The 17,879-nt window shown below is 46.7% G+C and overlaps 1 protein-coding gene across 9 annotated transcripts in view; it reads right to left on the reverse strand.

Annotated features, from left to right (window-relative positions):
- The window catches only part of RNF44 (ring finger protein 44), a 65,523-nt gene that overhangs the window by 10,363 nt on the left and 37,281 nt on the right, over nucleotides 1–17,879 (reverse strand). For all 9 annotated transcript variants that reach the window (XM_077265700.1, XM_077265694.1, XM_077265698.1 and 6 more), the window contains exon 5: nucleotides 15,786–15,953. In XM_077265700.1, the coding sequence (XP_077121815.1) occupies nucleotides 15,786–15,953 (168 nt within the window). The remainder of the gene's footprint in view (nucleotides 1–15,785; nucleotides 15,954–17,879) is intronic.

Genomic DNA, 17,879 nt, shown 5'->3' on the forward strand with positions numbered 1-17,879 from the left:
CAGCATGCTCCAGTCCTGAGTGCCAGTGGCAGTGCCAGGACTTGATGTGAGGTACTCGCAAGTGTGACCCCAGCTTATTAAGAAGCTCACTCCTGGTATGCACGTCACCAGAAATCTTAGGTTAAGTTAACACATCGCATTTTTTTGCCAGTGACTGAGATGCCTGAAATATCATGCACGTTGCTTATTTTTTTTCCCTTTCAGATTTTAAGCAGCATGTCCGTTATTTCAGCATTTTTCACCCATTCTAATGAAGAAAAAAAAAAGCATAAAAAAAAAAGCAAACAAAAAAAAAAACATTTTATAATGCCGTGCCTTTTCGACAAAAGTCATGATTTGGAATCAGAACTGTCTGCAGCAAATACTGTGCACATACTCTTACTCCACTCAGGGACTAAAGTAACATATTTGGCATAAGGTACAATATAGCCAATCATGAATTAGACAAGCTTTGGAATCACATACCCACTCCACGCCAGCTCCTCCCATTTTGGGAGAGCTGGGCAAAACTGGCACGAAAACACCAACAGTTGCAAATTTCGGAGAACAAACTGTGTTCTGTTAGAACCAAATTTTTCAAATTTTGACTCGTCAGTCCACAGCAGTTGCTGCCATTTTTCTGCATGACAATTCCTATGCTTTTGGGCATAGTTAGGTCACTTGGCCATGTTTTGTAGAGAAAAGGTATGGCTTTTTGGCTGCAATTATTCCATGGAGACCACTTGTGGTCAGACGTCACGAGTAGATAAGAGTATAGGTGGGTCCCACTGGTTACTGCCTTTGAGTTATGGGAACTGCCAGATATTTCAGATTTAAATGATATTTCAGATTTCTTGATGCTTCATCAAAAGAGCTTGAATAGCATGTAATGGAGCACTAGTCTGGTTTGAAATCTTTGCCTGGGAGAGACATTGCTGCTGTGCCCAGTATATGACTTGAAACTCTTTTCCACAACCTCACCTTTGGAACAGAGTTTGGCTGTTCCTCACCAAGTTTTAAGCCCGTTACACAGCTGTTTTTATTAATGACTATATTTCAAACAACATATGAATACGATCACCATGTGTTTGGTATTATTGGTTATGCAGACACCTGAACATAAATTTATCTTTATATGACAGACTTAGTACTCAGGCAGATGTACAAGGATTTCAGTCCAATCTCGGACTGACTGCAGCTCTCCCATTACTATGACACAGCTTGGGAGAACTAGGGCAAGCCCGCACATTAGCAGTGTTCGGATTTGGTATACTTCTGCACAAACCCCTAGAAGAATTGATGTGGTTTTGAAGATAAGGTGGTCACAACAGTTAATCGGTTTGATTTAGATTTTTATTTTGTACATTCACTTTGCTAATTTATAAAAATAAATGAGTGATCCCTTTCCGACGTTGGGTGTAATAGTACGCCCACGTTGGACTCCCTCCCTTTGATGTGGGCTTCGACCGTGAACAGCTGACATGTGCCCGGAACCGACGCGGGTGGAAGCGCAATCCGCCCGCAGCTATTAACCCGTTAAATGCCACTGTCAAACGCAAACAGCGGCATTTAACATGCGATTGTGGCAATCACGTCAAATCTGCCCATCGTTAGAGACTATTGAAGCATGCCAAAAGTGCAAACAAATGTAAAAAAAAAAAAAGATACACACACACACATATATATATATATATATATACCGTATTTTCCGGCGTATAAGACGACTGGGCGTATAAGACGACCCCCCAACTTTACCAGTTAAAATATAAAATCTTCTTAAAAGTCGGGGGTCTTCTTATACACCCTATGTCGTCTTATAGGGCCGGTGAATATGTGCCTTTTGGGGGGGGGGGAGTGATCCTGATGACGAGGGGGCGTCTCACAGGAAAGTGAGTATCCCCCATTACCTTATCGTAGCGGTGCAGCGTGGGGGTCTCAGTGCTGGGAGTGGCGGCGGCGGCTGCTGTGCTCTGGTGCGGCGGCTGCTGTGCTCTGGTGCGGCGGCTGCTGTGCTCTGGTGCGGCGGCTCCTCTTCTGTGTGGGGCCTCTGTGTTGTGCGGTGGCGGTGGCGGCGGCATATCTTTATCCAGTTGGGGCTCCTCCGGCATCTCCTTAGCCCTGGAGGCCCCGCCGCAACTCCATGAGTGCAATGCAGCGGCCATTTTCCTGGAGGCAGCTCAATAGGTGCGATGCGGTGGCCTCCGGGAAAATGGCCGCTGCTCAGATTCAGATCTCGTCCCGAAATCTCGGGACACGAGATCTGAATCTGAGCAGCGGCCATTTTCCCGGAGGCCACCACATTGCACCGATGGAGTTGCGGCGGGGCCTCCAGGGCTAAGGAGATGCCGGAGGAGCCCCAACTGGATAAAGATACGCCGCTGCCGCCGCCACCTCACAGCACAGAGGCCCCACACAGAAGAGGAGCCGCCGCACCAGAACACAGCAGCCGCCGCCGCTCCCAGCACTGACACCCCCACGCTGCACCGCTAGGATAAGGTAATGGGGATTACTCACTTTCCTGTGAGACGCCCCCTCGTCATCAGGATCACTCCCCCTCCCCACCCACCATATACACCGGCGTACAAGTCGATTCCCGGCGTATAAGACGACCCCCGACTTTTAAGAAGATTTTCGGGGGTTAAAAAGTCGTCTTATACGCCGGAAAATACGGTATGTATATATATATATATATATATATATATACATACATACATACACACACACACACATATACACACACACACGAAGTAGAAAAGTTCAAGTCACCCCCCTTTCGCCCCATTCAAAATAAAAATAAAAATGAACAAAAAAAAACAAAAAAATATATATATACACATTTGGTATCGCTGCGTTCAGAGTCGCCCTAACAAAAAAACAAAAACAAAGATTAACCTGATCGCTAAACGGCAAAGCGAGAGAAAAAAAAAAAAAAAAAAAAAAAAAAAAGGCAAAAACGCCAGAATTCCTTTTTTTGTCACCGTGACATCGCATTGAAATGTAATAACGGTTGATCAAAAAATCGTATCTGCAACAAATTTGTATCAAAAATTCTAGCTCTACATACAAAAAATAAGCCCTCACCCAACCCCGGATCACGAAAAATGGAGACACTACGGGTATCGGAATTATTATTTTTTTTTTTTAAATAAAAAGAATGGATTTATTTTTCCCCCATCACTTAGATAAAAAAGAACCTAGACATGTTTGGTGTCTATGAACTCGTAATGACCGGGAGAATCATATTGGCAGGTCAGTTTTAGCATTTAGTGAACCTAGCAAAACAAAAAAAACTGTGGGATCGCGCTTTTTTTTTTTCCCAATTTCACCGTACTTGGAATTTTTTCCCTGTTTTCCAGGACATGATATGTTAATACTAGTGATGAGCGAGTATACTCGTTGCTCGGGTTTTCTCGAGCACGCCTGGGTGGTCTCTGAGTATTTGAGAGTGCTTGGAGATTTAGTTTTTGTCAAAGCAGCTGCATGAGTACATGTGGGGGTTGCCTGGTTGCTAGGGAATCCCCACAAGTATTCAAGCGGTCTATCACCCGTAAATCATGCAGCTGGGTTGCCAAAAACTAAATCTCCGAGAACAAAATACTCGAGACCACCCGGGTGTGCTGGGGAAAACCCGAGTAACAAGCATACTCGCTCATCGCTAGTTAATACCAATGGTGTCGTTGTTCAAAAGTACAACTCGTCCTGCAAAAAACAAGCCCTCACATGGCCATATTGACAGAAAAATAAGAAAAAAAAATTATGGCTTTGGGAAGAAGGGGAGCGAAAACCGGACAAACGCAAAACCGAAAATACCTCCGTCATGAAGGGGTTAATATTTCTATTTTTTTAAAGCAATGTTTTTGCTACAACTGCCTAAAAACTTGTGCACAGTACTGTTCTATAACACACCGTACTAGTCAAAGGTTTGCACAGACCTTTTCATACAAATAATTCCCTTGCTCTTACTGGAATGTGCACATTGTGGATTCAAATTGAAGCTAGAAAAATCACAAAGGCACACATATGGAAACAAGGAGTAAAGTAACAGTGAAAGTATCCAGAATGTGTGTTAAACCTTTGATTCCTCAATATACTCCCCTTTTAGGCCACGTTCACATGTTCAGTATTTCACATCAGTATTTGTAAGCTAAAACCAGGAGTGGAACAAGCAGGAGAGAAGTATAATAGAAACACGTCACCACTTGTGCATTTATCACCCACTCCTGGTTTTGCCTTACAAATACTGATGTGAAATACCAAATACTGTACGTGGCCTTACTCCAATGACATCTTTACAACTTATTGGCTTTTCCTCAAGCAGATAGAACAGGTAGTCACCTGGAAGGACTTCCACTGTACAGATAGGTTTTGTCAATAGTTCAGTTGTGGACTCTCAGGCCTTCAGAAAGTGTTTGACACCATCAGGTGTGTTTTGCAGAGGCAGTGTTGGTATAAAACTATTCTGGGCCCTATTCCTCAACTGTTCTAAGCTGCAATATGGCAAGAACCACTTCACTAAATACTGAGAAATAACAGCCCTTAATGCATGAAGGTCAGTGAATATAGCAAATTGCTAAAATCTTGAAGGCATTATCAAGTGCAGTTATGAAAACCCATCAATTGCTATGATGACACTGGCACTCATGAGGACTAGCCCACGTAAGGAAGACCAAGAATTACCTCTGCCGCAGAAAATAAGTTCATCAGCATTATCAGAATGCGCAAATTGACAGCACATCAGGCAAAAGCCCTAAAATATAAATGATTCACAAAGAAGTATACACCTCAAAATCAGCAGTCTAGAGAAGGAGGCATTTAGTCTAATTACTGCAAAGGAGACAGTACTAAAAGATCCCAAACAGAAGTTTTGTTTGGGTCAAGCAACATAGGGATTGGACATCAGTGGAAATCTGTGTTGCATGAAGAGGTTTTTTTTTTGTATTAATCGCAGTATCTTTGTGAGATGCAGAAACAAAATGAGAGGATGTTTTCTACGTATGTGGTATCTACAGTGAAGCATGGAGGGGAGGTGTAATGGTGCTGGTAACACTGTTCTGCAAGGACAGGTCATCCCATCTGCTCTGCAAAAAAGGAGATTTTTGTGTACTCACCGTAAAATCTCTCTTAGCCTCTAATTGGGGGACACAGGACCATGGGTGTTATGCTGCTGTCCACTAGGAGGCGACACTATGCATAATCTGAAAACGATTAACTGTGGCTCCTTCTCTGCAGTATACACCCCTGGACGGCATCAGCCTTCTCCAGTTTTGTGCAAAAGCAGTAGGAGGAATGTAACATGAATAACATAGACATGCCTATAAGAAGGCCACTATGTACGAGCTCAAAGACCAATATGAGAACTCAACAGTAACAGCCCGAAAAGGGCAACAGGGTGGGAGCTGTGTCCCCCAATTAGAGGCTAAGAGAAAGATTTTACGATGAGTACACAAAAATCTCCTTTACTCTGTCGCCTCATTGGGGGACACAGGACCATGGGACGTCCTAAAGCAGTCCCTGGGTGGGAAGCAATGGACGAATATTGTGCAGACAGGCCCCTATACTTAGGGCACCGTCGCCTGCAGGACACATCTACCAAGGCTCGCGTCCGCTGAGGACTGGGTATGAACCCTGTAGTGTTTAGTAAACTTGTGTAGGCTAGTCCAAGTGGCCGCCTTACACACTTGTTGTGCCGAAGCCTGGTGCCGAATGGCCCAGGAGGCCCCTACCGCCCGTGTAGAGTGCCGTAATACCGGCTGGAAGAGGAGAATTCTTAAGGCGGTAGGCCTCTTGTATGGTGGATTTGATATACCTGGCAAGGGTAGCTTTGGAAGCTGGCAGGCCCTTGTGGCCGCCATCCGGAAGGAGGAAGAGAGAATCAGACCTCCGGAAGGACGCAGTCCTTGACACGTATATACGCAATGCCCTGACGAGGTCAAGCGTATGCAGAGCCTTCTCCACTCTATGAACCAGACAAAGGGATGGTAGTGAAATTTCCTCATTGAGGTGGAAGTTGGACACAACCTTCGGAAGGAAGGATGGTACCGTACGAAGAACAACCTTGTCCTGGTGAAAAGCCAGGAAAGGCCGTCTGCAGGAGAGTGCTGTCAGTTCAGACACCCTGCGTAGCAAGGTGATTGCCACCATGAAAACCACCTTCTGGGAGAGAAGGCGGAGCGGGACCTCCTTAAGGGGTTCGAAGGGTGGCTCCTGCAATGCTGTCAGGACCAGGTTGAGGTCCCACGTTTCTAGTGGTCGTCTGTAGGGGGGAACCAATCGGGAAACCCCTTGAAGGAAAGTCCTTACTTGCGATTTGGTAGCAATGCGCCTTTGAAAAAGCACTGAGAGGGCTGACACCTGGCTCTTAAGCGAGCCCAACGACAGCCTGGCCTCCAGACCGGATTGGAGAAAACCAAGTACTTTGGGTAGGGAATATGGGAGTGGATCTGGCCACGAGATTCGCACCAGGTAAAGAAAGCTTTCCAGGTACGGTAATAAATCTTGGCAGAGGCTGGCTTCCGTGCCCTGATCATGGTTCCAATGACGTCCGGCGAGAGCCCTGCCTGGGTTAGAACCCAGGTCTCAAGGGCCACGCCGTCAAATTGAGAGCCCCTGAGTTCTGGTGGTAGAACGGGCCTTGTGATAGAAGATCGTGGAGGACGGGGAGACGCCAGGGGGCGTCTGCTGTAAGTTGTACGATGTTGGCGTACCATGTACGTCTGGGCCAGTCCGGTGCAATTAGGATGGTTGGTACTCCCTCTTGTTTGATCTTCCTCACCACTCTGGATATCAGGGGGAGAGGTGGAAAAATATACAGAAGCTGGAACTGAGTCCAGTCCTGAACCAGAGCGTCTGCTCCGAGCGACCGCGGATCGTGTGTTCTGGCCATGAAGTTGGAGACCTTGGCATTGAAGTGGGATGCCATTAGGTCCACATCCGGGGTCCCCCAGCGGTGACAGATCTGGCGAAAAATTTCGGGATGGAGACCACTCTCCCGAATCTATTCCTTGTCGGCTGAGGAAGTCTGCTTCCCAGTTGTCCACACCCGGAATGTGGACTGCCGAAAGAACTGACCCTGTGTCCTCCGCCCAGCGGAGGATGTGTGACACTTCTCGCATCGCCTGGGTACTGCGGGTCCCCCCTTGGTGATTCACATATGCCACAGCCGTGGCATTGTCCGACTGTATTCTGATGTGAGAGGCTGCCAGTAAGTGATGGAAGGCCCTCAATGCCAGGAGGATGGCACGAATTTCCAGGATGTTGATGGGCATGGTCGCTTCCACTGGGGACCACTTGCCCTGTGGTGTAGGTGCACCGCACCCCACCCAGTCAGGCTCGCGTTGGTGGTCAGAACCCTCCATTGACCTGTGAGAAAGGATTTCCCCTTTGCTAGCGAGGTTGGCTTGAGCCACCAGTGCAGGGACCTCCTGGTTGACATTAGCTGGAACTCCCTGTCGAGAGAAAAGGGATTCCTGTCCCAGGACTTGAGAATGGCTAGTTGGAGAGGCCTGAGGTGAAACTTGGCAAATGGGACCGCTTCTATTGCTGCCCCCATCTTGCCGAGGACTCTCATGGCAAACCGGAGAGATCGAGCGGGTTTGCGGAGGAGGGTGCGAACTCCTAGGCGGAGAGCCAGTGCCTTGTCCTTGGGAAGGAGCACTAGACCCCTGGAGGTGTTGAATAGCATTCCCAGGAAGGTCAGGGACTGACTCGGGGTTGGTGATTACTTTTATAAGTTGATTAACCAGCCCATGCGACAGAGTATCGGTTGTGATTGAGACGCTGAGCTCGCAGTCCTTGAAGGTGGGAGCCTTGATGAGTAGATCGTCCAGGTATGGAATGACTACTATGCCTCTGGAGTGTAGGACGTCCATGGTGGCTGCCATGACTTTGGTGAACACTCTGGGAGCCGTGGCGAGTCCGAAAGGGAGAGCCACGAATTGGTAGTGGTCCTGGCCTATTGCGAACCTGAGAAACCTCTGATGGGCAGGTGCAATGGGTATATGCAGGTATGCGTCTTGTATGTCTGTGGAGGCGAGATATTCTGCCTTCTCCATGGACGCAATGATGGACCGAAGGGACTCCATGCGGAAGGGACGGACCCGTACATATTTGTTGAGCTGTTTTAGGTCTAGTATGGGCCGTATGCTGCCTCCTTTCTTGGGAACTACGAACAGATTGGAGTAGAACCCTTGGAAGTGGTCGGTCGTGGGGAACGGTACTATGACTCCTGCTTGAAAAAGCGAGGAGACCGCTTGGTGGTAGGCACGAGCCTTGGCTGGCGGTTTTGGGGGAACAGAGAGAAAGAATCGGTCCGGTGGGTTTGAGGTGAACTCTATTTTGTATCCGGAAGACACTAGTTCCCTGACCCACCTGTCTTCTGTAATAGTCAGCTAGACTTGATGAAAGAGCAAAAGTCGGCCGCCTACTGGTGTGGTGTCTTCCGGAGTCCGTGAGTCATGATGAGGAGAAAGTCTGAGATTTTCCTCCTCTGGGCTTAGGCTGGCCTGCTTTTGACTGCCAGGTCTTGTCCGACCTTTGCGTCGATCGTGAGTTGTCCCTGCGTGGGGAACGGTTACAATTTTGTGCTGGACGCGAGACGGACCAGTCCGAGGAATTCCGAAAGGATCGGAATAGAGTTTGGTTACGCTTCTTGTAAGTGCATTTAGGTTTGAGTTGGGGAAGAGAAGTACTCTTACCCCCGGTAGCGTTGGATATCATAGTGTCCAACTGTTCACCGAAAAGTCTCCCACTGAGGTAGGGGAGGTGCGTGAGGGACTTCTTTAAGGCTGCGTCCGCTTTCCATTACCGCAGCCAGAGGATACGCCGAATTGTGATGGCGTTTGATGCTATCCCCGCTACTCCCCTTGCTGAATCCAGAGCTGCATGAAGCATGTAGTCTGCTACAACTGCTATTTGAACCGCTTGGTCCGACAGCTCAGGAGCGGATGCTTGGAGAGCTTGTAAATTTTTTGCCCAAGCCAGTATGGCCTTGGCAGCCCAAACTGAGGCGAACGCGGGAGCCAGGGATGCCCCTGCTGCCTCGAAAATTGAACGAGCCATGCGTTCTACCTGCCGGTCTGCTGCGTCCCTGAGGGTTGAGCTATCTGGCAGTGAAAGGAGGGTCTGTGCTGCTAGCCTAGAGACTGGGGGGTCCACTTCGGGTGGATCTGTCCATTCCTTGGTGTCCTTTTGTGGGAAGGGGTACCTTGCCTCCAGATATTTACGATTAGCGAATTTTTTTCTCAGGCTGTGAGAGCTGCTTTTTAAGGATCGCCTTAAACTCTGGGTGGTTAGAGAAAACCTTAGGCGGCTTCAGAGGTCCTTCAAAGGAAATCTTGTGTTCTGGGGCCTCTGGTGGCGGATCAGAAATGTCCAGCACCCGATGGATGGAAGAGATTATGTCCTCAACTAGCGCTGTATTGCTAGGAGGGATTGGGATCAGGGACCCCTCCGTTTCCCTGTCTGAGTCAGAGTCGCAGATGCCTTCCGAATCCTGTGTATCACTGAGGCGTCCCCTGCTGAGTGAGCCGGGGAGGAGGCCTTCTCTGGTCGGGGATTGCGGAGATCTGCATTGTCTGTCCCTGGAATGGGACGGTCTAGATGACCTGGAGCTACGGTGTCTCTCCCTAGAGAGGGATGACCGTGTGCTATGGGATGACGCAGATGGACTTGATCTATGGGTCCGCTTGCGTCCTGACCTAGACGTGGATGTGTCAGGGTCATCTTGTTCCTGAGTCAAGCTCTCCCTTTGCTGGGTAACGGTCATAGCCGAGGCATGACCCTGCAGAGCCTGAAGCAATGTGGAGGTTGGGTTATCTATAGACTGCATCATAGATTGCGATATCTGAGTAGCCCATTCTGGCGTGGCATTAGACACCGAGGCATTGGCAGGGGCCTCTTGGGGCTCTGACACATTAGTTTGTATACAGTTCTGGCAATGCGGGTACGTGCTGCCACTGGGGAGAGCGGTCCCACAGGCTGTGCAGAATGCATAATAACAGTTCTGCCTGGTTCTCTTGGACCTTGAGCCCGGCATAGTGCAGAAGGGCTGCCGGCAGAGGACCTTACAGGGGTAGAGAAACCTATAGGGGAGCCCTATAGGTAATATGGATTCACAGCTGAGTAAAAAACCCAGCTGTGATCTTACCCCACCAGTGTGCCCCTAGGTCCAGCGCCGAAGATCCACAGTCCTGTGCCCCCCGGAGACTGGCTGCCTGGCCCTGCAGACCGGGAGATGCAGGGTTAATCTGCAGCAGAAAAATGGCTGCTGAGAAGGGAGAAGGGGGCGGAGAGCTGGAAAAAGGCGGCAAGGCTGTGTAAAAACGCGCCCTTTCTGTCTCGATCCACCCCCTTTATGACACTATAGAGTGTCATATTTGTCATCCGGGGGGCGGAGAGGAGGCGGCGGCTTCAGCTAGGCCGAAGCCGGGGCCTAAATTAGATGCCTGAGGCCCAGAAGGGCTCCAGGCCGGCGCGAAAGTCCGGGAGAGAGTCGGATCTGAACCGGACCCCCTGGATTTAAAGGCAGGATGGTGGTGGGGATATAAGCGGAAGGGGGAGCCCGGTTGGGGTCTCCCTGAGGCAGTATAGAGCTGGTGCTGCCGCAGAGACAGGGGTGCAGGGAGCCCTGTGTGTCTGTGCCATGCCTGCCTGCACTCCCCCCGGCCCCAACAGGAGCCCGCAGCTGGGCTGGGGTCACTGGATGCAGGCGCAGTGTGCTGGCCCATTGCTGGGAGCTGTAGAATGCTGCCTGTACAGGCCCTACCTGAGGTGTCTCAACCTAATACCCCCAGAGGGGGATTAAGGAGGGTGCTGATGTCACCTTCAGGGGCCTTTATCCTCGCCTCGACCCAGAAACCAAAAGGAATTGGGGAAGGAGGGGGGGGGGGGGGGGGTCTCGACTTCGAACCAGCACCCGAGGGAATGGGGAAGGAGCAACATGGGGAATAGCCATCTCTACTTCAACTGGGCACCCCATAATAGGGGGCCGAGGAAGGAGCCATGCCGGGAGTCTCACAGGAGACCCTCTTTTCTTCATCTGTAATCCCGTTGGAAAAAACGGAGTAAAAATCTTTTAGGTGTGCCTCCTATGCGACACTAAGCAAAAACTGGAGAAGGCCGATGCTGTCCAGGGGTGTATACTGCACAGGAGGAGCCACAGTTAATCTTTTTCAGATTATGCATAGTGTCGCCTCCTAGTGGACAGCAGCATAACACCCATGGTCCTGTGTCCCCCAATGAGGCGACAGAGTAAGTGGGACTATCAACTTTTGCAAAAGGTCAATGACCCAAACACACACTTCTTTGTTATGTAAGGGCTATATAACCACCCGACTTCAGCCCAACGGGACCTTTGAGATAAGTTGGACCGCAGAGTGAAAGCAAATAAATGCTCAAACACCTATGGGAAACTCCCTCAAAACTATTGGAAGCCATCCGAGGTAATACCTGATAAAGCTGCTTGAGAGAATGGCAATGGTGTGTAAAGTGGTCATAGCAAAGCTAAATGAGGGTACATGGAGGAATCAAAGGTTAAAACCATACTCTTGTTGGTTTCACACGTTTCTTTACTCATTTCCATATGTGCTCACTTGTGTTTTCTTTAGCTTTCTGTCTGAATTTACAATGCACACATACCAAGTATAAGGAAAACCATTGTCTGAACAGGTGCGTATAAACTTTTGACATGTACTGCATAAAACAAAACAAAAAAATCCACACATCTGGAGTGCATCATGGTGGGGGCCAATTAAAAGTAGATCTTCCCCAACCCCATCTCATCCTTAAACAGAACCAGAGAAGGGTGGCAATACATGTAAAACAAGTAGGTGGAAAAGAGCACTTATGTATTTGGCCAAACCAAGGGTGCATCAAGTGACTTAAAATCATGCACAGCCGTTCTGTGCAGACAGACTCCCTTCAACTTACTATAGTCCAGGTGAGCACTAACAGAGGCATAAATTGACAAACTGAGAAAAACCAGAGAGCAGTAGATTACTAGGGTCATGCAACCAGTTTAGGCCCCTTTCATGACTGTTGACGTACATGTACGTTACCGGCAGAGTCCCTGCCTTTGGTGCACTTGATGGCGAATTGGAATTTTGTTCCCGTTTTCCAGTCCACTATGTGGCAGAATGAATGGTGTCATTAAAATGTACAACCAAAAGGTAAAACAGACAGCTGAGAACAGATATCACGCAGGGAATGTCCACGGTTATTGGGCCCTTGCCAGCCTACAAATACCAGCTCGCACCCACCGTGTGCCCCAGAAGTGGCTGTTGACAAAGCCTATGCAGTGTCAGAACAAGGCTCCATAGACTTTGTACAGCAGATCTGATGGACTTTGCTGGATTCGCTTGGACTACACGTTGGACGTTCATGATAAGTTTTTTTCTTTTTTTTAAGTGGTGAACAAGGGAAAGTGTTGGGGAATGTTTTTTTTTCAATCAAGTATTTGTGCGTTTGAGTTCTTTTTCATTATTGGGCAACTAATGTGGACATCTTCATTACTAACACCAAGGCTTGATATCAGCTGTGTTTTTTGGACAATTCTACATGTCATGGATATCTATCTATCCCATATCTATTATCTTTGCACATCTTTAACACATAAAAATCTGTAATTTCTATTCCGGTACGTATAACAGGGACAACATACGGATGGCATCCATGTGCTGTACTTATCTGCATGGGTCCATTGACTTGTACTGGCCCTTGTTATCTGTGCTTGTGGGAGAAAATGGACAAGTCTACATGTGGGTCACAAGGACATGTGTGCAACTCCATAGGTTATAATGGGTACATGTGGATACACATCTCTGGTACATGGGAAAGCAGATACCACACGTACTGGAGAAACGGACGTTTGAAGCGGCCTTTTATAGTTATACGATTTTCATTAGTTTTTTTTTCTTAGTGATCAGACAGTTAGGCTTAAATAAAGTAAATCTATACATTGTACATCTCCAATTTTTTGTCAGAATTAGTCAAAGAATGGCTAAATAAAAAGCTGTACTAACCATTTGAATAGCTTGAGATCATTTTAAAAATAAGAAAACTCAAGGATTTACTTAACCCCTTTATGACACCAGCTTTTTCCAGTTTTGCGTCTTCGTTTTTTGCTCCCCTTCTTCCCAGAGCCATAACTTTTTTATTTTTCCGTCAATATGGCCATGTGAGGGCTTATTTTTTGCGAGACAAGTTGTACTTTTGAACGACATCATTGGTTTCAGCATGTCGTATACTAAAAAATGGGGAAAAAAAATTCCAAGTGTGGTGAAATTGCCAAACAAGAGCAATCCCACACTTGTTGTTTGTTTGGCTTTTTTGCTAGGTTCACTAAATGCTAAAACTGACCTGCCATTAGGATTCTCCATGGCATTACGAGTTCAGAGAAACCAAACAGGTCTGTGTTATTTGTTATGTAAGTGGTTAAAAAGAAAAAATTCCAAACTTTACTAAAAAAAAAAAAAAGCGCAATTTTCCGATACCCGTAGCGTCTCCATTTTTCATGATCTCGGGTTGGGTGAGGGCTTATTTTTTGCGCGCCGAGCTGACGTTTTTAATTATACCATTTTGGTGCAGATACTTTTGATCACCCGTTATTGCATTTTAATACATTGTCATGGCGACCAAAAAAGCCCTAATTCTGGCATTAATTTTTTTCTCGCTACGCCGTTTAGCAATCCGGTTAATCTTTTTTTGTTTTGTTTTAACCCCTTCCCGACATGTGACGGTATAGTACGTCACATGTCGGGACCCCCGCTTTGATGTGCGCTCCGGCGGTGAGCGCACATCAAAGCCGGGACATGTCAGCTGTTTTGAACAGCTGACATGTGCCCGCAATAGGCGCGAGCAGAATCGCGATCTGCGCGCGCCTATTAACTAGTTAAATGCCGCTGTCAAACGCAGACAGCGGCATTTAACTACAGCATCCGGCCGTGCGGCCGGATATGAGCGCATCGCCGACCCCCGTCACATGATCGGGGGTCGGCGATGCTCCTCCATTGTAACCATAGAGGTCCTTGAGACCTCTATGGTTACTGATTGCCGGTGGCTGTGAGCGCCCCCCTGTGGTCGGCGCTCACAGCACACCGGCATTTCTGCTGTGTAGCAGCGATCTTATGATCACTGCTGCATAGCAGAGCCGATCGCGTTGTGCCTGCTTCTAGCCTCCTATGGAGGCTATAGAAGCATGGCAAAAGTAAAAAAAAAATAAGTTTTTAAAAATGTGAAAAAAATAAAAAAAATATAAAAGTTTAAATCACCCCCCTTTCGCCCCAATCAAAATAAATCAATAAACCCCCCCCCCCAACCTACACATTTGGTATCGCCGCGTTCAGAATCGCCCGATCAATAAAAAAAAAGCATTAACCTGATCGCTAAATGGCGTAATGAGAAAAAAATTCGAAACGCCAGATTTACGTTTTTTTGGTCGCCATGACATTGCATTAAAATGCAATAACGGGCGATCAAAAGAACGTATCTGCACCAAAATGCTATCACTAAAAACGCCAGCTCGGCACGCAAAAAATAAGCCCTCACCTGACCCCAGATCATGAAAAATGGAGACGCTACGAGTATCGGAAAATGGCGCAATTTTGTTTTGTTTTGTTTTTTGCAAAGTTTGGAATTTTTTTTCACCACTTAGGTGAAAAATAACCTAGTCATGTTAGGTGTCTATGAACTCGTAGTGACCTGGAGAATCATAATGGCAGGTCAGTTTTAGCATTTAGTGAACCTAGCAAAATAGGCAAGCAAAAAACAAGTGTGGGATTGCACTTTTTTTGCAATTTCACTGCACTTGGAATTTTTTTCCCGTTTTCTAGTACACGACATGCTAAAACCAATGATGTCGTTCAAAAGTACAACTCGTCCCGCAAAAAATAAGCCCTCACATGGCCAAATTGACGGAAAAATAAAAAAGTTATGGCTCTGGGAAGGAGGGGAGCGAAAAACGAAAACGGAAAAAGCTCCGGGGGTGAAGGGGTTAAATTGATAAATCGTGCGATTCTGAACACGGCAATACCAAATATGTGCAGGTTTGATTTTATTGTTTTATTTTGAATGGGGCGAAAAGGGAAGTGATGTAAACTTTTATATTTTTTTTCATATTTAACTTTTTTTTAATTTTTATTTTACTTTTGCCATGCTTCAATAGCCTCCATGGGAGGCTAGAAGCTGGCACAACTCGACCGGTTCGGCTACATAGGAATGAAGCTCAGATCACTCCTATGTAGCAGAATTACAGGCTTGCTATGAGCGCCGACCACAGGGTGGCGCTCACAGCAATCCGACATCAGCAACCATAGAGGTCTCAAGGAGACACCTGGTTGTTATGTCGACGAATCGCTGACCTCCGATCACGTGACGGGGGTTAGCGATGCGCTCGTTTCCGGCCCGATGGCCAGAAGGGCTAGTTAAATGCCGCTGTCAGCGTTAACTAGTTAATAGCGGCGGGTGGCTCGCGATTCCGCCCGGTGCTATTGTGGGCACATGTCAGCTGACATGTCCTGGCTTTGATGTGGGCTCACCGCCGGAGCAAACATCAAAGCAGGGGATCTGACCTTGGACGTACTATCCTGTCCAAGGTCAGAAAGGGGTTAATTTACAAAAAGACTCCAGATAAAAATCACATGTGGGAACAAGTAAAGAAACATACTGCATACAGGGATTAGAATAAAAAGCTGTAGGAACATTTTCCTATGTAAGCTTCTACCGTTTACCAGATGCACTAAATACAGGAACCCCAATGTGCAGGACGAGTATAAAAAAAACAAACATGAACCACATTTTATATTGGCACTTACCATTCTCTGTGGTTGCACTGTTACAAATGGGGCAAGAGAGGCCATATGAGGTGGCTGGTGTGGTGGCAGCGGTGGGTGAGTATGCAAGATGTAATGTTCGCTGGAAAGAAGAGGAGGAAACGGCTGGTACGAGACAGGAAGCTGCTGCACGGTGCACCCAGGGATGAGCTTGAAAAAAAAAAAAAAAAAAAAGATAAAGTCTACTATGCTTAAAATTATAAAAGGTGTAATACTGAGGAAAAAAAAAAAAATACTAAAACAAATAAGCAGTCTTTCTGCAGGCTACAATTGTGTGAAAGGACATTTGCTACTTCCTGGATTTCCTATTCTTTTGCATGTTCGTCACACTTAAATATTTCAGATCCGCAAACAAATGTAAATATTAGACAAAGATTACACAAGTAAACACAAAATGCAGTGTTTAAATGAAGATATTTATTAATAGGAGATAAAGAAATACAAACCTACAGGGCCCTGCGTGAAAAAGTGATTGCCCCATAAAGCGTTTGAGATAACCGAGTCTTTCACAACGCTCTGGAGGAATTTTGACCCACTCATCTCAGCAGAATTGTCGTAAATCAGTCACATTGGATGGTTTAGAAGCACGAACTGCCTTTTTAAGATCATGCCACAGCATCTTAGTCGGATTAAGGTCAGGACTTTGACTAGGTCACTCCAAAGTCTTAATTTTGTTTTTCTTAACCCCTTCACGCCGCAGCCCTTTTTCGTTTTTCGCTCCCCTCCTTCCCAGAGACATAACTTTTTTATTTTTCTGTCAATATGGCCATGTGAGGGCTTATTTTTTGCGGGACGAGTTGTACTTTTGAACGACACCATTGGTTTTACCATGTCTTGTACTAGAAAACGGGAATAAAAATTCCAAGTGTGGTGAAATTGCAAAAAAAAGTGCAATCCCACACTTGTTTTTTGTTTGGCTTTTTTGCTAGGTTCACTAAATGCTAAAAACTGACCTGCCATTATGATTCTCCAGGTCATTACGAGTTCATAGACCCCTAACATGTCTAAGTTATTTTTATTTTATCTAAGTGGTGGAAAAAAAATTCAAAATTTAGCTTAAAAAAAACAAACAAAAAAAACCACGCCATTTTCCAATACCTGTAGCGTCTCCACTTTTCGTGATCTGGGGTCGGGTGAGGGCTTATTTTTTGCGTGCAGAGCTGACATTTTTAAATGATACCACTTTTGTGCAGATACATTATTTTGATTGCTCATTATTGCATTTTAATGTTATGTCGCGGCGACCAAAAACACGTAAGGCTACTTTCACACTAGCGTCGTTTTGAAGAAAAAACGCATCCTGCAAAAGTGCTTGCAGGATGCGTTTTTCTCCATTGACTTGCATTAGCGACGCAGTGCGACGCATTGCCACACGTCGCAACCGGCGGTTGCGTCGGACCGTCGCCACCAAAAACCGTTGCTTGTAATGTTTTTTGGTGTGTTGTCTGCAGCATTTCCGACAGCGCATGCACGGACGGAACTCCGCTCCCGCCTCTCACAATGGGGCAGCGGATGCGTTGAAAAACAGCATCCGCTGCCCAAGTTGTGCAGCGCTACCACACTATGTGTCGGTGCGCTGCAACGTCGCATAGCGACGTGCAGTGCACGACACTAGTGTGAAAGTAGCCTAATTCTGGCGTTACGAATTTTTTTTCTCGCTACGCTGTTTAGCGATCAGGTTAATGCTTTTTTTTTTTATTGATAGATCGGGCGATTCTGAACGCGGCGATACCAAATAGTGTAGGTTTGATTTTTTTTTTGTTTTATTTTGGATGGTGCAAAAGGGGGTGATTTAAACTTTTATATTTTTTTAATATTTTTAAAAACATTTTTTTTAAACTTTTGCTATGCTTCAATAGCCTCCATGGGAGGCTAGAAGCTGGCACAACTATCGGCTCAGCTACATAGCAGCGATCATCAGATCGCTGCTATGTAGCTGAAATGCAGGCTTGCTATGAGCAGGCCAGCATCAGTAACCAAGAGGTCTCAAGGACCTCTATGGTTACCAGCCTGACGCATTACCGACCCCCGATCATGTGATGGGGGTTGGCGATGCGCTCATTTCCGGCCGCGCGG

Source organism: Ranitomeya variabilis, chromosome 5 (assembly GCF_051348905.1).
Source record: "Ranitomeya variabilis isolate aRanVar5 chromosome 5, aRanVar5.hap1, whole genome shotgun sequence".
Lineage (NCBI taxonomy): Eukaryota > Metazoa > Chordata > Amphibia > Anura > Dendrobatidae > Ranitomeya > Ranitomeya variabilis.